The sequence below is a fragment of the Fistularia commersonii genome, chromosome 27 (genome assembly GCF_037954325.1).
Source record: "Fistularia commersonii isolate RoL2024-O1a breed Wild chromosome 27, RoL_Fcom_v1.0, whole genome shotgun sequence".
NCBI lineage: Eukaryota > Metazoa > Chordata > Actinopteri > Syngnathiformes > Fistulariidae > Fistularia > Fistularia commersonii.
In genome coordinates, this window is record NC_141310.1 from 12,988,222 (window position 1) to 13,015,000 (window position 26,779).

General features: G+C 45.5%; 1 protein-coding gene across 1 annotated transcript in view; it reads right to left on the minus strand.

Annotated features, from left to right (window-relative positions):
* Positions 1 to 242: 242 nt before the first annotated feature.
* Positions 243 to 26,779, minus strand: part of chst8 (carbohydrate (N-acetylgalactosamine 4-0) sulfotransferase 8) — a 194,496-nt gene continuing 167,959 nt past the window's right edge. The window contains exons 3-4 of the mRNA XM_086174946.1: positions 6,901 to 6,938; positions 243 to 4,074 (exon numbers count right to left, since the gene is read on the minus strand). Coding sequence (XP_086031072.1) covers positions 2,965 to 4,074; positions 6,901 to 6,938 — 1,148 coding nt within the window. The 3' untranslated portion in view covers positions 243 to 2,964. The remainder of the gene's footprint in view (positions 4,075 to 6,900; positions 6,939 to 26,779) is intronic.

Below are 26,779 nucleotides of genomic sequence, written 5' to 3' on the forward strand. Positions count from 1 at the left end.
GAAGGGATACGCCACCATCATCGGCGTAGAAAAGGAGATTATAGATTCCGCCTCACTCACAGGGACATACAAAGTATTTTTTAAGATGTATATATATTTTTTACATAAAAACACATTTTCATTTTGCGTGTTGCGGGAAACGGATGGTTGCTCAGCAGGGTAATAACCAGTTAATAACAACATGGATCCTGATTTTTTTTTTTTTCCTTCTTTTTTTTTACGGTTCGGTTTCTACGCTGCTGTTGAAAAAAAAAAAAATCAGGAAATTTTGAATTTTACTTTTCTCAGGCGTCCATTCAGGCGGTACTTTCAGATGATAGTTTTTTTTTTTTAGTTTTTTTTTTTCTATTTTTTTTTCTTTATACTTTATAAATACTTCCTACAGATCCCATCTTTAGAAGAAAGGAAGAAAAAAAAAACAAAAAGTGCTCAGGACCTTTAAGAGTGGTCTTCTAGTGCACACAATAAAACCTGAACAGTAATTAAACAATAATTACTTTTTTTCAGTGCCAGCAAAGAGGTGTGTGTGTGAGTGTGTGTGCGTGTGTGTGTGAGTGTGTGTGTGTGGGGATACAAAGAAGGACGTTCTCTGTTAGCATGTTAGCGTAACTGTTAAAAACATTTGTGGTGGAAGCCGTTAAAAAATACAAACACACACGTGCGCGCGCTCCCACCCATGCACACACACACACACACACACACACACACACACAAACACACACACATGTTACTATGGTAACTAGGTGGAATGCAGCGTGTCTGTACAGGGTCTGTTATCGTAGGAAAGATCAAACAGACGCAGTTTAAGGGGATACTTTAGCCGTGGAAGAGATTATTTCCAAAATTGCATCCAGCTCTGTGGACAAAACCATTTTTTCGGGGGCGGGGGGGTGAGCAGGGCACTTCTTATCCAAATACTACGACAATATTTGTCCGCATTGGCAATCATCTGCTTCCATCTGAGGTGTTGGCCTCTGCTGCAAGCAAACGTGACCCTGTGTCGAGTCCATTACCGCGCACTAACATGTTATTACACTGTTATTATACGGTTATTACACAGTTATTAAGTTTTGTAACATTTGTCCACAATGGAAATTCTATTCTCTTCCTGCATATTGTAATTTTGTTGTTAAAAAAAAGCCATTTAAAAAAAAGAACAAAACAAGACATACTGTAATAACACTGCGCTGTGTTATTACACAAGTGTTATTACAGGATAATTACTGAGTAATAACCTGTGGCTTAGTGAATTTTAAACAACTAGTGATAGAAAATTGCCACCATGATGCAGCTGTAATAACCCAGCCAATCCTATTAATTGTGAAATAACTTAATTATAACTTGTTAATTAAAATATCACGTTATTTCATAGTGTGTCGCCATAACCGGACAAAAAGTCACTTATTTAAGCACCTCGAATGCGACATGTCGGATTTTATACCGGCATCGGGAGATAAAAATGCAAATAGAAATGGTCCATAATTCATTTAGCAACATTTTTGGGGTTGTTATTACACTGTTATTACAATGTGTAATAAGCAGATGATACGCAAAACCTGTATAAAACTAACTTGTTGTCATAATCAACCTGAACATGACGTGTTAAAATGTTGCAGCATCACATTTCCGGGTGTAATAACACATTAGCGCGAGTACACAAGTGTTATTACACTGTTATTACACAGTAATGTCACATGCGAGTGCGCGGCTTCAGATTTCAGCCTTTTTGATTCATTTAAATTTCCATTTTCCAGTTTTCCCGTCCAGTTGGATTGTAGATTGTGGAAAGAAGCTCTTCAACCCGAAAGGGGGGGGGGGGGGGGGGGGGGGCGTGGGGGGGCGGGGCATGACATCGTCAAAACAAAAACATGACTTCACCAAGAAGCACTGGATATTGATATATGTTTCTATATTCATATTTATATATATTATATTAGAAATACATAGAAAAATATAGAGTCATCTGAATGCCCATTATACAACTTTACACAGTACGGATTGGAAAAGAAGGTGTGAGACGGCGGCGGCGGCTGGGTGGGGGGGGTTAAATGGCGTGCGACGTGGCAGCAGGTCGTGGTGCGTTCAGGTGACGGGTGGAAAAGGCTGTCCTCAATTTTATTTATTTAAATTTTTTTTTCTCCCCCAAAATTAAATTCCATCGGTTAATTACCTCTCAAAGATCCTTCTTGATTTTTTATTAAAATAATAATAATTATTATTAGTATTATCAGTCATCCGACCCCCCAAAAATAAGATAAAATGCTACAGGAAGTGCACGTGGTTTCCAGGTGGGCCAGACTCCGCCCCTTTTTACCTGCGCTGCATTTTCAATTTGTCGGATTTTTTAAAATTTTCATTTTATTTTGTTAAAATGAAAATATTCATAACCTGTTTTTGACTCCAAATGTCAGAAAATATTCATTAAGAAAATAAAAATCTGGAGGTCGTTTCAAGTTCAATCTGGGGTTATAATTTTATTTATCTTTTTCTTTATTCATAATTAAAATTTGTTTTTTTTTTCTAATTTCAAAACAAACTTTTAACAGTAAAATGAGCGGGATTATAATAACAATTATTATTATAATGTATTTAAAATGATGATAACAATATTTGCACTATTCTGTATTGACCCTCTTTTAGACATTTTGTTTTTTTAACGTCTCATTTTATGGTGGCACGTCAAAGCGGTTTTATTTAGCTATTTTTTATTATCATTTATTTTTAAAAATTAAAACGAATCCACCATCGTAACAGCAAACCGTTTAAACATAGCGTTATTGATCATTTATTGATTACCTATCGGCCGCCACCCCTCATTCCCGAACATCGCAAAACTATTTCGATCCGTCACCTGATCGCCGACTTACAATCTGATTTTTTTTTTCTTTCTTTTTTTTTTTTTTTTTTTTAAAATAAAGCTGAGCGGGAGTAAGGGGGTTGCGGTTGCCGTGGCGACGGCGGCTTCTAGTAGAGATCCTTGAAAGGCTTGGAGTAGTTGAACATCAAGTAGTCCATGTAGTAGAAGTCGTAGACGCGCTGCCTCTCCAGCGCGCCGACCTGCGAGAAGTAGCGCTCGGTGATCTGCGCCGAGGTCCTGGTGTCGCCCGGGTTGCGGTCCTTGAAGGTGGGCAGCGTGAGGCGCGGCGGCGCGCCGGCTCGCCGCAGCAGAAGGTCCGACTCCTCGCCCATGTTCTCGAACTTTCCCACGAAGTCGTAGTGCACGTGGCACGGGCTGCACAGCTGGTTGGCCTGATCCCAGTGGATGTCCATGCCGACGGGTCGGTGCACGTCCAGGAGGTACTGCACGAACTCCTGGAAGGTGACGCCGTTGCCGGTGCTGAGCGCGGCGCGGGTGGCGTTTGCGCGGTACTTGGAGATGATGGGCTTCCCGAAGAGCGAGTGGTAGTAGTTGTTGGGGTTCTCGAATTTGTCCCTGTAGGCCGACACCATGCGCTCCAGGGGCTCGCGCACGAAGATCACCTTGGTGTAGGTCTCCAGGCGCCGCGCCATGCCCTCCTGGTCGAAGCTGTCCAGGGTCTTCAGGTGGTTGCTGTAGTGGACCGTGTCGTGCTTGATGCTGGCGGCGTCCGCGGCGCGTCCCGCCAGCACCATCAGCGTCCGCTTCCAGTTGGAACATCCCGCTTTGGGCACCTGGCAGTACAGCAGGCGGTGCTTGTCCTCCACGTAGATGTTCTTCACGTGGCGCCGCGTCACCGTCCTGGAGACGTTGCTCTTGTACTTGGCGCACATCTTCTTGATCAGCTGCCGCCGCGCCTCCAGCTCGCCTGAGAACTTCTGCCAGCGCTCGGAGGCGTCGGCGCCGGCGGCGAAGGACGAGGAGAGGCTGGCGTTGAGGTTCTGCGCCGGCGGGCTGGTCTTCAGGAGCTTGCGCTGTCTCTTGGAGACGGGCGCCGCGCCCAGATCCTGCTCCCTGGACCCGGACAGCGCCGGTTTACTCCTCCAGAAGTGCGGCAGCTGCATTGGCGGGACGGGGTTGGACGGGGCGGCGGCGGCGGCGGCGGCGGCGGCGTCCACTTCCGCCTTCCCGCGCTCACGATCCTGAGTGGAAAGAGTCTGGAAGACAGAAAGCGGAGAACCTTGAGATCCCTCAAGGTGCAGTTCCACCGGCGGCCACTCGGGGGCGCTGTTTCACCACCGCACTGAAAATTTTAATTCATTTTAATTCATTATTTCCGTCCCGTTTCCGTCTCCCGCCCTCAGGTGGACGCCGAGACGTCCCGTCCGTGACCCGGACGTCAACCCGGGCGGCGTTTGGAGATTGCGTGACGGCGCCGGCGGCCGAGGGAGGGAGATGTTGGTTTTAATTAACGCCGTCCAATGGCGTCGTTAGGGCCGACGGGACGGACGTGTCGAGTTAATTGCGTCGGAATCGGATCGGATCCCTCGAGGTCACTCAAGGTCGTCCATCACGCTCATATTATTATTGGCGAAAACAATGTATGATAGAAATAAATCAAAAATAAAATGTTATATTAACTGGAAAATTTGGGGATTTTTTTTTCCTTGACATTAAAAAAACAGTCACGTATGTTTTTTTCATTTTTTTAATATGTATGAGTAAGAGGTGTTTTTTTTTTTTGATTATTATAAATCAAAAATAAAATGTTATATTAACTGGAAATTTTTTTTTTTTTTTTCCTTGACATTAAAAAAACAGTCACATATGTTTTTTTTCATTTTTTTAATATGTATGAGTAAGAGGTGTTTTTTTTTTGATTATTATAAATCAAAAATAAAATGTTATATTAACTGGAAAATTTTGGGTTTTTTTTTCCCTTGACATTAAAAAAACAGTCACATATGTTTTTTTTCATTTTTTTAATATGTATGAGTGAGAGGTGTTTTTTTTTTTTTTGATTATTATAATTAACAGATAAAAATATGTATTTGAAGTGGGGAACATTTGGGCATTTTTTTTCCTTATTTTAAGAAATAGAAAAAACATGATCAGATATGTTTAATCAATTTTTAATATGTATGTCTAAGAGGTCAGTTTTTGGTTAATTATTATTAATATCATTATTGAGTTAAAAAAAACAACACCTATATAAAAAATATGTATTTGAAGTGGAAAAAATTTGGGGATTTTTTTCCCTCTTTTAAGAAAAAAAATATGTATGTCTAAGAGGTCAGTTTTTGGCTAATTATTATTAATATCATTATTGAGTTAAAAAATTACATCTATATAAAAACATGTATTTGAGGTGGGGCAAATTTGCAGATTTTTTTTCCCCTCTTTTAAGACATAAAAAAAATGATCACATATGTTTTTTCAATTTTTAATATGTATGTACAAGACGTTAATTTTTGGTTAATTATCATTAATATCATTATTAAGTTAAAAACAAAAACATCTATATAAACACATGCATTTAAAGTGGGGCAAATTTGGGGATTTTTTTCCTTGTTTTAAGAAATAAAAAAACAATTATCACATGTTTTACACATGTTTAATATGTATGACTAAGAGTTGGGTTTTTGGTTGATTATTATTAATATCAATAATTGACCCAGTAAAAAAAACTAAAAATATGTAAAAATAAAAATATGTATTTGTGATCCGAGTCGTTCCCTGGAAGGTAATTAGATTAAAGCAATGAATTTCCCAACATAATTATCTTATTTATTTCAAACTAATTAATTACATGTAATCAATGAATTCATGTAATTACCTCGTCCTCCCACGCCGAATGTTCACCTTGATTAAAAAAAAAAAAATTAAACGCATTTATGACTTTGAGAAAAATCCCATCAAATCACTCCCAGGGGATTTTTGATCTCTTTTTAATTATTACAATAATTGTTTTTATTTTTTTTTCATCTCATGGCCTCTGATTTAATCATATATACTTTTAATTTAACCAGAAAAATATTGGAAGGAAAGACAGGACGGAGACATGGAGTGGAGGAGAGGAGGAAGAACCAGGAGGAGGAGGAGAAGAAGGAGGAGAAGAAGAGGAAGAAGGAGAAGGAGAAGGAGGAAGAAGAAGAGGTGGAAGAGGAAGAGGAAAAGAAGGAAGGAGGAGAAGGAGAGGGAGAAGGAGAGGAAGAAGAGGAGAAGGAGGAAGATGTGGAAGATGAGGAGGAAAAGGAGAAGAAGAGGAGGAAGAGGAGGAAGAGAAGTAGGAGGAGGAGGAATAGGAAGAGGAAGATGAGGATGAGGAAGAGGAGAAGAAGGAGAAGGAGGAAGAGGAAGAGGAAGAAGAGGAGAAGGAGGAGGAAGAAGAGGTGGAAGAGGAAGAGGAGAAGAAGGAAGGAGGAGAAGGAGGAAGATGTGGAAGATGAGGAGGAAAAGGAGAAGAAGGGGAAAGAAGAGGAGGAAGAGGAGAAGAAGGAGAAGGAGGAAGAGGAATAGGAAGAGGAAGATGAGGATGAGGAAGAGGAGAAGAAGGAGAAGGAGGAAGAGGAGGAGGAAGAAGAGGAGAAGAAGGAGGAGAAGGAGGAGGAAGAAGAGGTGGAAGAGGAAGAGGAGAAGAGGGAAGGAGGAGAAGGAGAGGGAGAAGGAGAGGAGAAGAGGAGAAGGAGGAAGATGTGGAAGATGAGGAGGAGGAAAAGGAGAAGAAGGGGGAAGAAGAGGTGGAAGAGGAAGAGGAGAAGGAGAAGGAGAAGGAGGAAGAGGAATAGGAAGAGGAAGAGGAGGAAGAGGGGAAGAAGGTGGAGAAGAAGGAAGAGGAGAAGAAGAGGAAGAAGAGGAGATAACTGAGGAGAAGGAAAAGGAGGAAGAGGAAGAAGAAAAGGAGGAGAAGGAGAAGGAGAAGGAAGAGGAAGAGGAAGAGGAAGAGGAAGAGAAGAAGGGGGAAGAAGAGGAGGAAGAGGAGGAGGAAGAGGAAGAAGAAGAGGAGGAAGAGGAGGAGGAGAAGAAGGAGGAGCAGATCTTACCTCTCTGGACTGTCGAGGAGTGATGGCTGACTTTACACCTGTAGGGGAAAGAAAGAAAGAAAGAAAGAAAGAAAGAAAGAGAGTCAGTGAGTTTCCACCCTTTCATTTGTTCATTTCTTCGTTCTCTCTCTCTGTCGATCCTCCTAATTGTTCTCTCACTCTTTCATGACTTCCACCCATCTATCTCTCCGACCTCCTCCATCCATCATTCCATCTTTCCTTCATCCCTCCTTTATTCATCTCCAAAACCGTTGCAGCAGCCTGTCCATCATCCATCCATACCTCCATCCATCTTCCATCCATCATCCATCAGGGCTGGAGGTATGGAGGTATGGATGGAGGTATGGAGGTATGGAGGTATGGATGGAGGTATGGAGGGTGCAGACACCTCCGCCCGAGTGGGCTGTCACTTCCAATCTGAGGCTAGAAGTGAAAGGAACCTGCATGGGAGGCCATTAGCATTAGCATTAGCATTGAGCGGAGAACCTGACGTCTGGTGTCTTCATCCATCAGACCCAAAGGACGAGGAAGAAGATGTACCATGTTCTCCTTCCAAGGTTCCCCATGTTCTCTCAGGGTTCCCCATGTTCTCTTCCCTGGGCTCTCCATGTTCTCCCCATGTTCTCCATGTTCTCCATGTTCTCCTCGGGTTCTCCACGTTCTTCCTACATTCTCCATGTTCTCCCTGTGCTCTCCATGTTCTCCTAATATTCTCCCCATGTTCTCCATGGTCTTCTCATGTTCTCCATGTTCTCCCTTGGTTCTTCATGTTCTCCATTGTTCTCCTCATGTTCTCCATGTTCTCCTGCCAGTGTTCCATGTTCCTCCAGACGCACATCAACCATGGGTTCCTCCATCTTTCCACCAAGGATCCAAACAATGAGAACTAATGAACTAATTAGTAGAAGGAGCTCGTCGGCGTCGGCCGTCCTCCTGCACCACTTATGAAAGAGCAGGCGGCCGGGGGGGAACATCTTCGCTTTCTCCTCAAAAAAAAAAACCTCAAAGTAATTTGAAGTATTAATGTCCACGGACCTCGGCGTCAGACGGAGAGGGAGGAAAAAAAAATACACTCTCAATTACTTCCAAGCTCATTTGGCTTTTGAGGCTTACATTAGCATTAACGCTACGTAATAGCGCTATGATAGCACCGTAAAAGCAATATAAAGCACTGTAATAACGCTGTAATAGCATTGTAATAGTGTTTAAGGATGTGTAATAGCACTGTAGCAACATGTTCCAGGACTGTAATAAGTGCAATAGCGCTGTAATAACATACTTACACTGTAATAACACTGTAATAACACTGTAATAGCTGTGTAATAGCAGTGTAATAACACTGAGGAGCAGGAAGTGGAGGTGGAGGATTTCGAGGTGGAAGCGGTGGAACAGGTGGAGGGGGAGAAAGTGGAGAAGGTGGAACCGGTGAGGCGACGGCGCTGACAGGAACCGACGGACACCGAGCTCTGATTGGCCGCCGGCGACGCCTCTGTCTCTCCAGATGTCTCCCGAGAGCCGGCGCCGCTGGCGGTGCGTTCAAGGTCAGGCCGAAATAAATGTATAAATAATACCTTCCGAAGCGCAAACGCAGATCGCCATGGCAACAGACGCCTGCGTGTGTGGTTAAGTTGTTTTGAAAAGTGGGCGGAGCCAGCAGCAGGAGGAGGTGTTTGTAAACAAGTGGCGCCTGTCAGACCAAACTCAGGGTTAAGTGAGTTATCGGAGGCGGCGAGGCGAGGCGGAGGGTTTTAATTGGCCCGTACGCCCGCACGACCCCGACGCTCTCTTATCAACGGCAGCAGGAGGTGACGGAGGAGGTGGAGGAGGTCTGAGAAGCGGCAGGACGGCGAGGAGTCGACGCCGTCACGTGATTGGTTGGAAAATAAAAATCATCCATTAACGCTATTGGAGCCGTCCATCAAATGCGAAACTAAAACCCCTTCACGGATCTGGTCGTAAGGGTGGGTGGAGCCAGGAGAGGCATTCATTCATTCATTCATTCATTCATCCATTCATCCATCCAGTCACAAATTCGTTCATTCATTCATTCATTCATTCATTCATTCATCCATTCATCCATCCAGTCACGAATTCGTCCATCCATCCATTCATTAATTCATCCATTCATTCATTCATGCATTCATCCATCCATTCATTCGTTCATTCATTCATTCATTCATTCACAAGTCCTGTTTAAACGTCCAATCGATCGCTCATTCACCTGCGTTTAGAGACGAACATCGTTCACCCTTTCATTCACACGCCAGAGACATTAATTTGTTCATCCATCCATCCATTCATTCATTCATTCATCAATTCGTCCATTCATTAATTCATCCATTCATTCATCCATGCATTCATCCATCCATTCATTCGTTCATTCATTCATTCATTCATTCACAAGTCCTGTTTAAACGTCCAATCGCTCCCTCATTCACCTGTGTTTAGAGACAAACAACCGTTCACCCTTTTATTCACACGCCAGAGACATTAATTCATTCATCCATCCATTCATTCATTCATTCACAAGTCCCGTTTAAAGATCCAACTGCTCACTCATTCACCTTGATTTCGAGACAAACAACCCTTTCATTCATATGCAAGAGACATTCATTCATCCATTCATTCATTCACAAGTCCCGTTTAAACACCCAACCTCCATTCGTTCACCTGTGTTTAGAGACAAACAACCGTTCACTCTCTCATTCACATGCAATCGCTCATCCATCCATTCATTTACTAGTCCCGTCGAGACGCGCGACCAGTCGCTCGCTTGTTTACCCGTAAATTCACTTATTGTTATATTCAGCATTCGTTCATTCATTCACACATCATGTAGTCATACGACGATTCACCCGCTCATTCGCATGTCCTATAGAGACACTGTAAAAGCAATATAAAGCACTGTAATAACGCTGTAATAGCATTGTAATAGTGTTTAAGGATGTGTAATAGCACTGTAACAACATGTTCTCGGACTGTAATAAGTGCAATAGCGCTGTAATAACATACTTACACTGTAATAACACTGTAATAACATTGTAATAGCTGTGTAATAGCACTGCTATTACATGTAATAGCAGTGTAATAGCATTGTAATAACACTGAGGAGCAGGAAGTTGAGGTGGAGGATTTCGAGGTGGAAGCGGTGGAACAGGTGGAAGGGGAGAAAGTGGAGAAGGTGGAGCCCGCTCATTCACATGTCCTATAGAGACACATCGCACTCATTTGTTCACCTGAAAATAGAGACGTACAACCCTTCACCCTCTCATTCATAAGTCCATGTACATAAAACCGCTCACTCATTCACGCATCATACAAACATGCAAGCATTCGCTCGTTCATTCACACGTCCTCTAGAGACATGCTAGCATTCACCCTCTCATTCACGTCCCTGAGAGACACTCAGCCATGAAACTCCTTTTCCTGTCTTGCAGGAAACAGTCCAACTTCCGCGTCCGTCCCCCTGCTCACATTGCGCGTTCCCCAACCGCCGAAGGGGACGAGGACCCCGAGCGGCGGCCATTATTGGCGGCGGGGGCTTATCGGAAAGTCATTAACCGACCCGAGTGTCACTTCACTGAGCCGCGTTGTAATCATTCGCCCAATTATCCCCTTCTTCCGGGGGGGTGGAGGTCGCCAGGACAGGAAGAGGAAGTCGCTAATGAAGGTCGGTTCCACCTGAGCAGCAGAACATCCACGTCTCCTCAGGAGAAACGTTTTTATTTTGCTTTCGACAGCGGATGGAGACGGAGCATGGAGAGGCTTGTTTGTTGAGGAGAATTTAAAATGATTTTTTTATTTATTTATTTTTTTAATCTTTTTTTTTTATTACTATGGAATTGCATATGTTTATATTTTAGCAGTTTTAATCCACCATATCATGTATTATAAGGGGGAAGAAAATAAAATCAACAACATATTTCCCCAAATTTACACCCCCCCCCAAAAAATCTGGTATAAAATGTAAAAAGTTTTTTTTTTTATTTAAACAAATAAATACAATTTAGCCAAAAAATGGGGAAAAACACATGATTGACAGCCGCCAATCAAGTCAACCAGTATTTTGTGATGGAAAAACTTATTCTAAAGTTCAAAATATTATAAAGATCAAAGATTTTTTTGTAAAAATCCCTGAAATTTTCTTCCTTAGATGGGATGATTATTACATTGTCGGATTATTAAACTGCCAGATTATTTGATTGTCACATTATTACATTATCAGGTTATTAAATTGTCAGATTATTTTAATTTTTAAACAATGAAACAATTTGGTTAATTAAATTGTCAGATAATTAAATTGTTGGATTATTTATTTGTCAGATTTTTATATATTGATGATAGGATGGGTAATTAAATTAAGCAAGTAACATTTTCTGATTATTACATCGTCAGATTAAATCATGTCAGATCATTAAAATTGTAAAACAATTCTGTTAATTAAATGGTCAGATCTTTAAATTGCTGGATGATTAAACAAACCATGTAACTTTTTCAGATTATTACATCTTCAGATTACAGTTGGGCCGAACTGAATCCATGTGTAAATAATCCCACCAAAACGTGACGCTAATCTCAGCAAACAGAGTCTTTTACGTTCCTCCGTTACAACAAATGATCCCGAAATATATATATATATATTTTTTTGTCACGTAAAAATTATTTTAGCTTGCCGCCGCCGTTCGACCGCCATTTTCCAGTTCCCCCCCCTCCTCGCCCGCCAGGATCTAACCTGATGTCGGAGAACCCGCCGGCTCTCCACTGTGGCGACGTCAAGTTAATTCCACCTAAAACACACACACACACACACACACACACACATATCTGTCGCGCTAATGCGGCTAATCATTAGCATCGGACAAACTAAATGGAGACGCGTCTAATTTGATTGTGCCTCTGACATCGGGGCTTGTTGGATCCGGAGGTTTCCGGAGGAGGTCGCCGGCCCGACGCCGGGTTCATGGTTGCCATGGAGACAGCTGTGGAGGGGGGGGGGGGGGGGCTTCCGGCGCCCGTGTGGCCTGGCGGGGCCGACGGGCCGACACGATTTGAGCCAAACCGCCAGGATCGATTAGCTGTCAGCGCTAATGGGGGAGGGAGGAAACGCCGCGCCCGGGTAACCAGGGATCCCCCCCCTCTCACACACACACACACACACACACACACACACACACACACACAACTTCCCCCGACCCCCCCAAACCCAGACTCAACTGTCTGTCATCGGCCTTCATTCTCAACATGCCTTGCAGCTCGTCTCCAGGCTGCCGCCGCCGCCAACAGAACCATTCCAGGCATTCATAGCAACTCCTGATTAGCCTCAGGCTAACACGCATACACACACACACACACACATACAAACACACACACACACACATACACACACTGCTTGTTTCGTTTGTGTTCACCTTCATTATCATTCTTTCACCTATCTATTTATTTCCTCTTTTTAAAGCCCTAGCCTCACACACACACACACACACACAGACACACACACACACACACACACACACACACACACACACACACACACACACACACACACACACACAGGTTCACCTCCAGTCTCACTCCCACCTACGATCTTCAAATCGCTTCTTCCAAGTATAGCCATGGCGAGGAATGCACACACACACACACACACACACACACACACACACACACACACACACACACACAATAATCAGTCTTTCTGTTCCTGGGCTCGGTGCGGTTGGAACTATGGAAATAATGACGGTGAAAGTTTCCTCCTCATACACTCCTCTTCCCCCTCCTCTTCCTCACACTCCTTTTCTTCTTCTTCGTCTAATTCTGTGAAGTTTCAGGCTGACAGGCGGTGGAGTGTGTGTGTGTGTGTGTGTGTGTGTGTGTGTGTGTGTGTGTGTGTGTGTGTGTGATGTCTGAACCAGAGCGGCACTCGCTCAAACCTTCTACAGCGAGGCACTAATGAGAAAGCAGTGCACGAGTGTGTGTGTGTGTGTGTGTGTGTGAACGCTGCAGAGGGTTGAGGTGCAGACACACCCTAGAATAACTCACACACACACACACACACACTCCTGTCCCTTTTCGCTAGGAGCGCCCTGAATCAATCCCAAGCTCCTGCCATCTTGCCGCCGTGATGCCAAGATCCTGGCGCCGTCTTGGGGGCGGGGTCACTTCTGGGGGCGGAGTCACTTCTGGAGGCGGGGTCACTTCTGGGGGCGGAGTCGTTTCTGGGGGCGGAGTCACGAGCGAGCTGAGCCAATGGGATTTAAGTGCTTGCTGGGGTATCCATTCAGAGGAGGGCAGGGGGCGGAGCCTATTCCAGTTGCCAAAGGGTTCAGGGGGCGGGGCTTAACACGTCTTCTGTCAATCAATCGCCCATATATGGACGTCAGCAATCAGGGGCAAAGTAAACACCACCACCAAGAAAGAGCTACTCTGGTATTCATTCATTCATTCATTCAAAGGGTCACGGAGGCTGGAGCCAATCACAGCTGCCAATAGCGGCGAGAGGCGGAGCTTAACCTTGATGGATCAGCTGTCAATCACAGACTTCCATTCATTCAGCCTTTCATTTTACACCTTCAGTGAACTGAGAGTCTCCAACGAAGGTGTCTTGAGCAAAAAGGACTATCCGGAGAACCCAGATGATTACCGGATAAGAACCCGGAACCTTCTGCTTCCGTTAGCAAACAGATCAAATCAGGGAACCAGAACATGTACCCACAGGTGCAGAACCTCCGGGCCAAAACTCCCGGGAGAACTTCCCGACTCCCTCAGCTGCCATGTGACCCAAGGTACCCTAAGGTGAGCAGTACAAGTTGAAGGTCCAAAATTGTCCGTCAGTATGATGAGAAGGTGAACGGTCGGATGTTTTTGATTGACAGCTGCTGTTAAACCCCGCCTCTTGCCCTGCTCCCACAGGACAAGTGGTATGGTTCTTGAAGTTGTATGCTTAAGGAGTAACATTGCCGTTTTTTGGGTTCAGCAGTGAACTTATCATCCATGTGACCCCCCAAACCCCAACGCCCCCCATCTCAGGCTGTCTTAAGTGCTCAAATTGCCCTTTGACAACCCCTTCCCACCCCCCCACCCCCTCCATCTACCCCACTCCCACCCCTACTCTTGCTGTCAGGGAGTTTACGGCGAGACCTTCGCTCCACTTGCTGCACCCCTAAATTTGACAGGAAGTGGAGATGGGGATGCAGAAGGAGGGGGGGGGTAATTGGAAGAGCATTTACTTGTCAACACAATGTTGACAGAGGGAACATTTAAGCCCCTAAAACCTTTGAGGGAGGAGATCCATCTAGGATTCATCTAGGGCTTCCAGGAGCCTCCAGCTGAGAGGAGGAGATGGGAGGTCAAACCGAAACGTCCGACCATTCACACTGTCATCCACACCTTCACGCCATTTGGAGACTCTAATGAACCGACTGACAGAAGACCGAGAACCTCAGGAAAAACCCAGTCCACTATCGCACCGGAACCTGGATCCTTCAAGCTATGAGGCAACAGTGCTGAACAACGAATGGAGAAAACATGGAGAACCCTCACGCGAGGAACCCGGTGAATCATCGGGTCAGAACTTCCTTGTTGTAAGGAAGATGGAGAAACCAAAAAGACCCAAAGCAGGGGAACCTGGAGAACCCAACCAACCATTGGACTAGAACCTAGAACCTTCTTGTTGTGAGGTGACCACCGACATTTCAGACATCAGGGGGAAGAACCTGGATACAACCCAGGCAGGACTACATGGAGAACCCAGCAAATCATCAGGATACAACCTAGAACCTTCTCGTTGTGAGGTGATGTGCCAACCAATTACACTGTGGACAGCGCCAGGAAGATGGAGAACCTGGAGAGAACCCAGGCAGAGGAACCCGGAGAAGCTCTAACCTACCATGGTCAACCACTGGACTAGACCAGGGGTCGGCAACCTTTAACACCCAAAGAGCCATTTGGACCCGGTTTCCCTGGAAAAGAAAACACTGGGAGCCGCAATTACTTTTTGACGTCTAAAATAAAGGTAACACTGTATATATTGCTTTTTATTACCTTTACACTTTGTATAAACAAGTGTGTTGCTTCTGAAATTCACAAAGTATTACGGAGAAAATTAAATTTTATTTACGTAATGAACTCATTGGGCTTTCAGAGCGTTTAGCGGAGCCTTGACCTGAATTTTAAAAATAAATCGGGACAAAAAATCATTGTGTCAGTAAACAATAAAAAATAAATATTTGCAAAATATCTACAGAAATATTTATTTTACTTGGTTTATGGAACTTCTGCTCCTGAACTTCTGCGCACAGCATCTGCAAATCAGGACTTTACCGGCTGGCGGGTATACCGGCTTATTTTGAGCGGCGAAAAATAACAAATATTATTTTATTTAATATTTCAAGATCACAAAAATCTTCCAACTTAGAACAAAAAATTAAAAAAAGGAATTAACTGAATGAAATACACTTCAATTAAATACTTACCATTTATTTTCCCAAGCCGCTCGGAGCCGCGGTGTAAAGATGGAAGCGCCGCGGGTTGCCGACCCCTGGACTAGAACCTAGAACCTTCTTGTTCTGAGGTGACCACCGACATTTCAGATGTTAGGCAGGAGAACCCAGTCCAGACTACATGGAGAACCCCCTCAGGAGGAACCCAGGTAGACACCGGATCAGAACCAGCAACCTCTCACAGCGAAGTGACGAAAGCAGGTCCCAAAAAAAGAAAGGAGGCTCAGTAAGTCCTCCTTCACCGTCTGCCAGAAGAACTCCTTGTTCCCGCCGCCTATCGGCGCCACGCCGAGGGAAGGCGGCGTAATGAGCTGGGATTACGGCGCGGGAGCCCGGCGGGAAGCGGCGCCGTATCAAAGGGAAACCCGTCCGGCGAGGGATCTCTCAGACGGCGCTCCCGTTCTTTCATCCGCCGCCGTCACGCCCAGAGTGACTGGGCTTCGCTCTCTGCCTGTCAAACCCCGTCATTATCCATTACCTCGCCGCGCTGCTTTCCGAACAGGTGTGTGTGCGGGTTAGCGCCGCGGGCTGCGCCTGGTTGGCGTGTTTCCTGCCTTGATGGCGGCCGCCGCCGTAACGCTTCGTTAGTCTCGGCGACTCCGGGAAGCATAATCACCCGCTGCTCTTCTTCCAAACCCGCCGTTATGTAAGATAGCCGCCAATTTACTGAGCCAGAAATCAGGGTGATTACGTCCCGCGCCGTGACCTTCATTGATCCTCGGCGTTAAGAGGATGAGGGCTTGACGAAGTGAAAATATGATTAATATAAAAGCGTTGAAAAAAGGGTACAAGATGGAGGAATCAGTCGCAAGCGGTTTTAAAATACAGTTCGGTACACGGCGTTCTTGGACACTAACAAATGGGATACTTCATCAAATCTCCCTGAGTCCTGAGTTTCATCTCCCTGCTTCCTGACGCTTGTTAGCTCGCTGTTTATATCGCATGCTAGCGCTAGCCTGCGGCGACAAAAGCAAACAATATGCTACAACGACTTGTTGAAGTACTACGTTGTAAATCAATCTATAGGAAGGGGGAGTTAGCGACCGCTATTGCAGCTAGCTGGTGAGAAGGTTTGGTGGTGTCAACAAAAGGTAGCATCCAAAGGTATGGGGGGATTCAGTGTCCGTAAAGATAAATACTTGTTTCCGTGTACTAGGAAGTAAAATCAACAGTGTACTCTGTGTACTAGTGGGTATATTTGTTCCGCTGCTTCATCAACGTGTCCTGGAGGTGGAACGTCGAATCAAACCTCTCTGAGTTTCACTTCCCTGCTTCCTGCCACTTGTTAGCTCGCTGTTTACATCGCATGCTAGCGCTAGCCTGCGGCGGCAAAAGCGAACACCAACAAAAATATGCTACAACGACTTGTTGAAGCACTGCGTTGTAAATCAATCTACAGGAAGGGGAAGTTAGCGACAGCTATCGCAGCTAGCTAGTAAGAGGGTTTGGTGGTGTCAACAAAAGGTGGCACCCAAAGGTATGGGGGGATACAGTGTCCACAAGAGATAAATACTTGTTTCTGTGCACTAGGAAGTAAAATCAACAGAGTACTATGTGTACTAGTGGGTATATTTGTTCCGCTGCTTCATCAATGTGTTCTGGAGGTGGAACGTCAAATCAAACCTCTCTGAGTTTCCCTTCCCTGCTTCCTGCCACTTGTTAGCTCGCTATATATAGCACCTGTTAGCGCTAGCTAGGGCCGGTAAGGAAACGCCACCAACATTATGATCCAAAGACTTGTTAAAGTACTGCGTTTGTACGCGGTTGTAGCTAAATCTATACGAAGGTGAAGTTAGCGATAAGTATTGCAAACTAATCTGCCGCTAATCCGACCTTTGGAATGAACCTTTTTTTCTTTCTTTTGTTTTTAATTAGCGGGTCTGTCCGGTTTGACGGGAGGAACTCTTCCTCGTCTTCTCCTTTCCGCTCAAGTCGTCCTTCATCCGTGGCAGACCTCCAAATTAACCTTCTTTTTTTAAAAAGTTCCATGTGAAAACTCCATCTCCTTTGGAAGGCTCCATCCAAGGGTCGCTGCAGCCAATCAGCAGCCTCCTTCTAACCCCACAGCCAATCAGCAGCCTCCTTATAAACCCCTCCTCTCATACTCACTTACTTACTGTCCTCTCTCACTCAGAGATCTTCTCTGGTCTTCCTCCAGACCTCCTTCCTGGAAGCTTCATCCATCCATCCATCCAACCCAGGTCGACCCCCCAGTTAGCAACCCCCTGCAGCAAGTTGCATCAGTTGTGTTAAAAATCAATTTTTTTTGTGTTACCGGGGCAACGAAAGAAGTGTTGCATGCATGTCTGTGTGTGTGTGTGTGTGTGTGTGTGTGTGTGTGTGTGTGTGTGTGTGCATGTGTGTGTTCCTCCACTCGACCCCCCGACCCCCGAGGCACTAATACCCACTCCCATTGTAGCCCTACACAACTACAGCTACAATTTGTACTGAAAATCTTCATCGGTAAACACACTCACCCACACACACACACACACACACACACTCACATACTCACACACACACACGGAGGTGTGAGTTTATCACAGGCGTTTTTGTATGATAAAGGCTAAGGAGTTTTAGCTTCAGGCACTTTCAACTCTCTTCTCCTTCTTCCTTCCTTCCTTCCTTTCTTTCTTCCTTTCTTTCTTTTTTTCTCTCTTTCCTGATTCGCTCAGCTCCCTCCCTCCCCCCTTCCAGCCTGGAGCTACTGGACCGCTGGAGATCCAGATAAGGGCTGCAGAAGAGGTGCGCGGGTGGGGAAGCTGGAGTCAAGATGAAGGGATGACAGTCGAACCAAAGAAGGGAGTTTCAGTGAAAAGGTGGAGAGCCTTTTTCACCCCATCGGTGACGAGACGCCGCTTCCGAAGGCCGATCGGTCGATGAGATGATTCTACAGGTGTCGTAACGGAAGAGGCTGCCGGGTGCCAGAAGGGTGGCGCGCTGTGGGCCAGAAGAGGGCGCTATAAGCTAACAGGGGGCACCATGGGCCGGAAGAAGGCCTCATAGGTGAGAAGAAGGTGAGAAGATATGGGTCAGTAGAGGGTGTCATAGGCCACAAGAGGGTAGGCTAGGCTAGGCTAGGAGAAGTCTTCAACGGTCAGAAGGTGTCAAAGGCAAGGAGAAGGTTCTAAAGATTAGAGAAGGTGTCAAAAGCACGCAGAAGGTGTCAAAGGTCAGACCAAGTAGTCAGAGGTCAGAAGAAGGTGTCAAAGGAAAGGAGAAGGTCCTAAAGATTAGAGAAGGTGTCAAAGGAAAGGAGGAGGTGTTCAAGGTCAGAAGAAGTTAAAGTTCAGGAGTTGATGTCAAAGGTTAGAAGAAGGTGTCAAAAGCTTGCAGAAGGTGTCATAGGTCAGACCAAGTTGTCAGAAGTCAGAAGAAGGTGTCAAATGCAAGGAGAAGGACTTAAAGGTCAGAAGAAGGTGTCAAAGGCAAGGAGAAGGTTCTAAAGATTAGAGAAGGTGTCAAAAGGATGCAAAAGGTGTCAAAGGTCAGACCAAGTTGTCAGAGGTCTGAAGAAGGTGTCAAACGCAAGGAGAAGGACTTAAAGGTCAGAAGAAGGTGTCAAAGGCAAGGAGAAGGTCCTAAAGGTTAGAAGAAGGTGTCAAAAGCCTGCAGAAGGTGTCAAAGGTCGGACCAAGTTGTCAAAGGTTACAAGATGGTGTCAAAGACTAGAAGGTGACAAAGGTCAGAAAAGCTCAGAAGAAGGTATCTCAGGTTAGATGATGGAGTCAAAGGCCAGAAGAAGGCGTCAAAGGCAAGGAAAAGGTCTTAAAGGTCAGAAGAAGTTGTCAAAGTTTAGAGTAAGGTGTCAAAGGCTTGCAGAAGGTGTCAAAGGTAAGACCAAGTTGTCAAAGCTCAAAAGAAGATGTCACAGGCTTCAGGATGGTGTCATATGCCAGAGGAAGGTATCATAGGTCAGAAGAAGGTGCCAAAGATGAGAGGAAGGTGTCAAAGGAAAGGAGAACGTGTTCAAGGTCAGAAGAAGTTGTCAAAGTTCAGAGGTTGACGTCAAAGGTTAGAAGAAGGTGTCAAAGCTTGCAGAAGGTGTCAAAGGTCAGAAGAGGTTTCAAAAGGCAAATGAATGTGTTAAAGCTCAGAAGAAGGGGTCACGGGCAAGAAAAAGGTCTTAAAGGTCAGAAGAAGTTGCCAAAAGTTAGAAGAAGGTGTCAAAGGGTTACTGGAGGTGTCAAAGGTTCGACCAAGCTGTTGAAGGTCGTCATCTGACGTCAGGGTTTGTAAACCAGAAGCAAAAAGTTGGTCACGTGACTAGATGTTACAAACACCAGACATCTTTCCTGGAAGGATGCAGCAATTGGAAACAGCTGATTGGTCACATGACCGTCGTGTTTTGCCACGCTACAGCTTATCTCCCCATGAACCTTGTCAACAACTGGTCACCTCCATTGCGCTGTTTGGGGAAACAACAAGTTCCATTTTCCCGGAAGTACTGCCAGTATGCTAACTAGCAAGCTAGCAAGCTAAACCATTCACTACCTACATGTACATTTCCTTTTCTGCAGATGCCACCAGGGTGGATGGCGCCAACGGTTACCCTTCAATCGTCAACTAGCGCGTTACTAAACTTGAAAAAAGAAACTGGTTTTCCATAACTTCGCGCTTGGAGGCAACAGGCGCTTCCACGGCGAGGCTTTTTTTTGGTCTCATTTTGCAGAACGCCACGGTAGGAGGCGGTGAAAGAGGCGGCGGGCGAGGATGAGGAGGCGGTCAATCGACTGACAGCTCTGATGTTGCGTGGAAAGTCGACCGGACTGCAGCCAAGCGGCGTGACGAAGGCACCGCTAGAAATCTGCGCTATTGAGCGGCGGCCGCTTTGAACCGGCGGCCTCTCGCTCGGCGAATGACGACGGACTGACAGCCGGGGTGAGGGTTCTTCTGCTGCAGGAACATCTAAACCCTTGGCAGTGCGTGTCTGTATCGTGTGGTATGAGGAAACAAAGAGTGTGAAGGACGTGTTTAAAGATGACATTGTTATTGTTCCGTTCATCAGTCGGACTTTCGTTCCCTGCAGGCGTGCCGATCCGACATCTTGAATTATTTAAACTTGACCCGAGTTTGTTTTTTTTTATTTTTTTTTTGTTTTAGATTTCTAAGTTAGAGCCTGGTTCGTCTTCGCTTTCATGACGAAACTACTTCTGAACAGCTGGTTTTTCAGACTCTTGTCTCTGGAGGGGCGTCTCGATCAGCGGAAGGATGTTCAAGGAAGCTTCACAATGAAGACACTTTTTCTTCAAACGTAGCTTTTAGAAAGAATAATCTCCTGCTTGGAGTCCAGGATGAACTCCTGTCCTCTTACTCTTAGGGGTCAGGTGTTCTCTTGGACCCTAGTTTGAATTGTTGTGCATTTGGATGTGAGGAGGAATCGTCATCTGCTTGAAGATGGATGCTGGTCCACTGGAATGCCAGAATGGGTCATTGTCCACTCTGAGTTACAGGTGATTCTGGTCCACTTGAACTTGAGGATGAGCCCTAGTCCACTTGGACTCAAGTATCAATCAAAGTCCACCTGGGACTTGAGGATGAGCCCTAGTCCACATGGACTATGAATCATAGGAATCATATGAGTTGTATGAGTCATAGTCCACAAGTGTCAAAGGATCAAACCGTCTGTTTGAGGAGTTTTGATGGTCCACTTGAACTTAGTGATGTTTATATAGTCCAATCTGACTTGAGGGGAGTCAGAGAGCACTTGGCATTGAGGAGGAGCCCTAGTCTACTTGGCCTCAGGCATCAATCATAGTCCACCTGGGACTTGAGGATGAATCCTAGTTCACTTGGAACTTTAGATGAGTCATAGTCCACTTGGAGTTGTGGATGAATCATAGTCTACCTGGGGCTCGAGGATGAACCCTAGTCCATTTGGAATTTCGGATGAGTCATAGTCCACTTGGACTTGAGAAAAAAAAATTACGGTCCACTTGGATTTTAAGATGAGCCCTAGTCCACTTGGACTCAATTATCAATCATAATCCACCTGGGACTCGAGGATGAACCCTAGTCCACTTGGACTCGAGTATCAATCATAGTCCACCTGGGACTCGAGGATGAGCCCTAGTCCATTTGGAACTTTGGATGAGTCATAGTCCACTTGGACTTGAGAAAAAAAATTACAGTCCACTTGGATCTTAAGATGAATCATCGTCCATTGGGACTTGAGGATGAATCCTAGTTCACTTAGAACTTTGGATGAGTCATAGTCCACTTGGAGTTGAGGATGAATCATAGTCTACCTGGGGCTCGAGGATGAACCCTAGTCCACTTGGACTCAAGTATCAATCATAGTCCACCTGGGACTCGAGGATGAACTCTAGTCCATTTGGAACTTCGGATGAATCATCGTCCACTTGGGACTTGAGGATGAATCCTAGTTCACTTAGAACTTTGGATGAGTCATAGTCCACTTGGAGTTGAGGATGAATCATAGTCTACCTGGGACTCGAGGATGAACCCTAGTCCACTTGGAACTTCGGATGAGTCATAGTCCACTTGGAGTTGTGGATGAATCATAGTTCCCGTGAACTCAAGTCTGGACTTGGACTTGAGAAAAAATCATAGTCCACTTAGACTCCATGACGTATTATAGTCCAATTGGGAATTGGGATGAGTCACAGACCACCTGGACTTGTGGAGGAACTGATGACATCCTGGTTTAAAAGGTCAAGGCCATGTTTTCCCACCACAAGTTTAAAAGTCGTACCCTAGGATCCAATCTGCGAAGGGTCAAAGGTCAGACTCCGTGTGAGGCCATCAGGTCTCCGCTGCGCCGGTCCGGGTTGGGTGATCCTCTGAAGTAAACACAACAATCGGGACAAACTCCGGGGGCGACTCCCACCCTTAATCGGGCAGCGTTTTGTCAGGCTAGTTAAACAATTATCCACCTCGCGTCGACCCTGTCAGCAGATCCGTCAGCGGGCGGCGGCGCGAAGATGAGCTGTCAGCCGGCAGATTGAAGGCCTCCCGGCGGCCGTTGGCGGAGGGTGGAGCCGGTCGGCCCACAAACCCACATACCGTGATGGATCAGCTGCGCCACGTCCCCCCCCCGCTGAATTATTAATGACAAACACTTAAAAGCTTATTAGGGCACCGGCGCCAGGGTTCCGCCCCGGCGGCCCCGGGTCGGGCCCGCCGGGGGGGGGCGGCCAGGTGGCGAATTAATCACGAGTCAGCAAATCAACAACGCGGTGCATCAATGGGCGGGCGAACGGAGGCGTGCTCGCTAGCTTGAATCCAATCTGAAGGTTCCTTCTAACAAAGTGTCCACCAGAGCTGTGGATGAAAAGGTGAACGACCTATATAAGGCGTGAATGAATGAATGACTGAGTAAAATAGATCTCTATGTGGGGTGTGAATAAGAGAATAATGTCTTAATATGAGGTGTGAATGAACGGGTGAATGGATGTATGTCTATATGGGATGTGAATGAGTGAATATTGTCTCTATATAAGGTGTGAATGAGAGTCCATTTGAGGTGTGAATGACGTCTTAATATGAGGCGTGAACGAGGGAATGTCGTCTATTTAAGGTGTGAATGATGTTTTAATGAGAGGGTGAATAATTTATGTCTGTATACGGCGTGAATGAATGAAGTCTGTAAGATGTGTGAATGAGTGAATGAAGTCTCTATACGAGGTGTGAATGAGTGAACGAGTGTCTAAATGTGGTGTGAATGAGAGGGTGAATGGTTGTGACTCTATAAGATGTGTGAATGAGTGAAAGACGTCTTAATATAAGGTGTGAATGAAAGGGTGAATGGATGAAGTCCATATGATGTGTGAATAACGTCTTAATATGAGGTGTGAACGAGGGAATGACGTCTATTTAAGGTGTGAATGATGTTTTAATGAGAGGGTGAATGATGTACGTCTCTGTGTACAGCGTGAATGAATGAAGTCAATGTGAAGTGAGAATGAGTGAATGACGTCTCTCTACGAGGTGTGAATGAGTGAACGAGTGTACGATCCCTCTAAATAAACGAGACTCCTGCGCTCCATCGGGAGTCTCATTTTTTCACCCTTTCATTCACACCTCAGGACCATTTGGAGAAGCCTTCTGAGTGCTTCTGGACTGAACCTGGAGAGAACCCACAAGGTGGAACCCCGTCAACCTGTCGGGAACTTCTTGTTGTGAGCTAACAGCGCTAACTGCTTAAAAAACAACATTACACGGTATTCTATGAAGGTATCACATCACAATAATGTGATAGCATCATCATGGAGACCTTCATGAGGTCTTCAGTTGTACCCAGAACATCAATGTGGGACAATTTAATCCAAAAAAACAACAATTCTCAGGAGCGGAGTGCACCCTGGAGCTGCTGTAGACACCCTGCTGTTACATTGGAAGTACCCTAACTTTTGGACTACTGAGCGCACCTGAAAATTAGCCGCACTTGCTAGCTGATTGCTATCTTGGTCTTCCACGTGTGCATTAAAAACCGTTAAAGTTGTCTTCATTGGTGTCGGAATTGAACGGCCTCAGAATTTCACAGTCATTTCATCGGTCCGATGTGACGAGGCTAAATGTTTTGGCGGCGTGAAGCGGCTGGTTCGCCCCCCAAAATACATAAATTATCGTTTTTTAAGACGCAGTGTTCAAAGCGTGGGAAAAAATAACTGCTACTAGTCTGGAAATTACTGTATATTCATTATTAATTATAATTACTATTATTATTATTATTATATTGAGAAGCCATACTCCCAGGATGCTACTACCAATGCTAATGCTAACATAAACAGTAGCCTGCAGGACGGACGTCTTTCTCCACGTCTTATGCTGACGTTATTAGTCAAAGTCAACTACTTTGTCAATTTTGCCATATTTTCACATACAGAAAATAGTATTAAGACCAGCGGTGCAAAAATAAAAAAATGTATAACAATTTTAAACAACAGCAACTTATGCCGAGGTAGATATTGTAAGGTGACAGGAATGCTTAAGTGCAGTTCCAAAAAAAATCTTATTACCAGGTGTGCTGGAATTTATAATATAAATATATTGTTATTAGTGATAAATACATATACTTATTATCATAAACATTTGATATAAGAAATAAGAATAAGAAAATAAGAAAATATTCAAGGTAATGAATTTCAAATTGTGCTTTGAGCACTATGCTAACTGCTAGCTCTAAAAAAAACACACACACACACAAACGCAAATAAAAGAAGTGAAGTGGGCGGAGCCACGGCGGAAAAGATCAGATCTCGATTCCACCGGCGGCGGCGTGAAGCCGCGACCCGTTTCTACCTTCGCCCGCCGCCGCCGAAAGTGCTGTTTGATATGCACACCAGCGCACGTGTACGCGCAAGCCCACGCCGTTCAGGGCGGCCATCTGGACTGAAGACGAATCAGCGGAATAATATAACCAGTTTTATCTCCTCCCGTGGCGGCCATTTTTTTTTTTTTTTTTTTTTGGCCTTATTTACCGCGGGAATCATTCATATTCAATGGACGGCGAGGAAGGAGGGGGGCGCGGGATTAAGCTAGCGAGAGCGGGAGGTGACGGATGGGTCTTTTCCGGGCGCCGCTGATATTCCGGCTTCTGAAAACGACGGCGTAAATAAACGGCGATGAACCCTCCTAATCCCCAAAAGATGGACGCTGCCACCTCCACGCCGCTTTAATGGCGAGGGCGGCCATAAAGGTTGGCGGGGGCTTAAAACAGCGCCGCGGCGTTAAGGAGCAAATGGCTGGACTGCATTGAGTGGTCATTGATCGCCGAGCCAAGATATGGGTTGGATGTGTGTGTGTGTGTGTGTGTGTGTGTGTGTGTGTGTGTTCGCACCCCCTCCCCTAACAATAACCTCCACAACGGAGGAAATGGGATTAAAAGCCGGAGCCGGGACCTCCACATCGATCCCTCGCAAGCCCACGGAAATCAAGTCCATCCTTCCGACCCTTTGATTACACAGATGCTGAAGCGGCAGCGACAGTTCAGGAAAGCGTCAACAAACCCTCTGAGAAGTTTCCCGACCCTCGTAACTCGGAGCGGAAACACCTGAAAGATCCTCGGTTAGCAAGACGCCATCGTCCCATCACTAGAGAACAACTACGACAACAAAAAAACCCTTGTCAGTCGTAGGCCGCCATTGTTGTTTACGTCACGACGCTGTCCGGGTAGTGACGCATTGTGCGCACAGCTACTGCGTTGCTATGCTAACATATGAGACACGACGAGGTTCATTCATTTCTTGCTGAAGGTCGACGGGCTGCGTTGTCACGGTAACTCTGACAAGACGCGTTGAATCGAGATCTCGTCTCGTGTATCTTTAGCTCTGTGGGCGGGGCTCTGAACATCTCCGTTCAGGTAGTCGAATGCTAAACCAGGTATGCTATGCTAACGTACTTGTCGAAATCTTCCAAGCTGTGGCAACTGGACTCCATTGTTGTTGTGAAAAAATTCAAGTCCGGTTGCCACGACAAGAATTCAACGTGACACGATGACTGAGACCATCCACAGACATGCTATGCTAACATAGCATCTCTTGTAAGGAGCTCCACTTTTTGAATACAAATAACTTTGTCAACACATTCCAGTATGAGACAAAAAGTGAAGCGTATTTATGCTAATTATAAAAAAAACAAACCATATAGTACTAGCAGGGTACTAGTACCAGCTAGTAGTGCTAACTACCCAAGTACTTGAAGGAGAGCTCAACAAATATCAGAAGAAAGTGTTTGATTAGACGGTTTGAATTAGACGGCGATGAATCGGGTGTCGGGGATGCTACCGGTGCGAGCTAGCACTGTCGATGCTAACACCTTTAGCTAACTGCAGGCTAAGAGAGAAGCGGAGGGGCTGTGGGTAGCTGCTCGGCTTCAAGAGGTTGGTTTTAATGAATCGCAGCTCGTTCATCACGAGAAGCAACAAAGTGACACTTTGCTTTTCTTCCTGGCGGCGAGCCGACAGCGGCGGCGGCGAGTAAATTAAAAAGATAAATTTAGACGTGAGGAAAATGAGTGTTAATTTAGGGGCTCCCGAAGGAGGCGCCTGCGTGACGGGCGATATCGATAAAGCTTCCCGATCGACCCCCCCGGTGACCCCCCGCCAGCGACCGGCGCCGACGTTTTATTAACATCCTGGTCTTTTTAATAACCCGCCCCCTCCGCCGAACGCTTTTATTACCTCTAATAAACGCGTCCGCCGAGGTTCATTCGTTTCTTGCTGAACGCCGACTGGCCCGTTGGCACGGTAACGCAGACATCAACGCGTTCGATCAACATCTCGTCTCGTGTCTATTTTTACCTCAGTGGGCGGAGCTTTGACAATCCCCGGTCAGCTAGCCAAATGCTAATCCAAGATGTTAGCGACAGGACGAGGAAAGCATTGCTGCTAGCTTAGCAACAAAATTGTCCGCAAAAGTTTT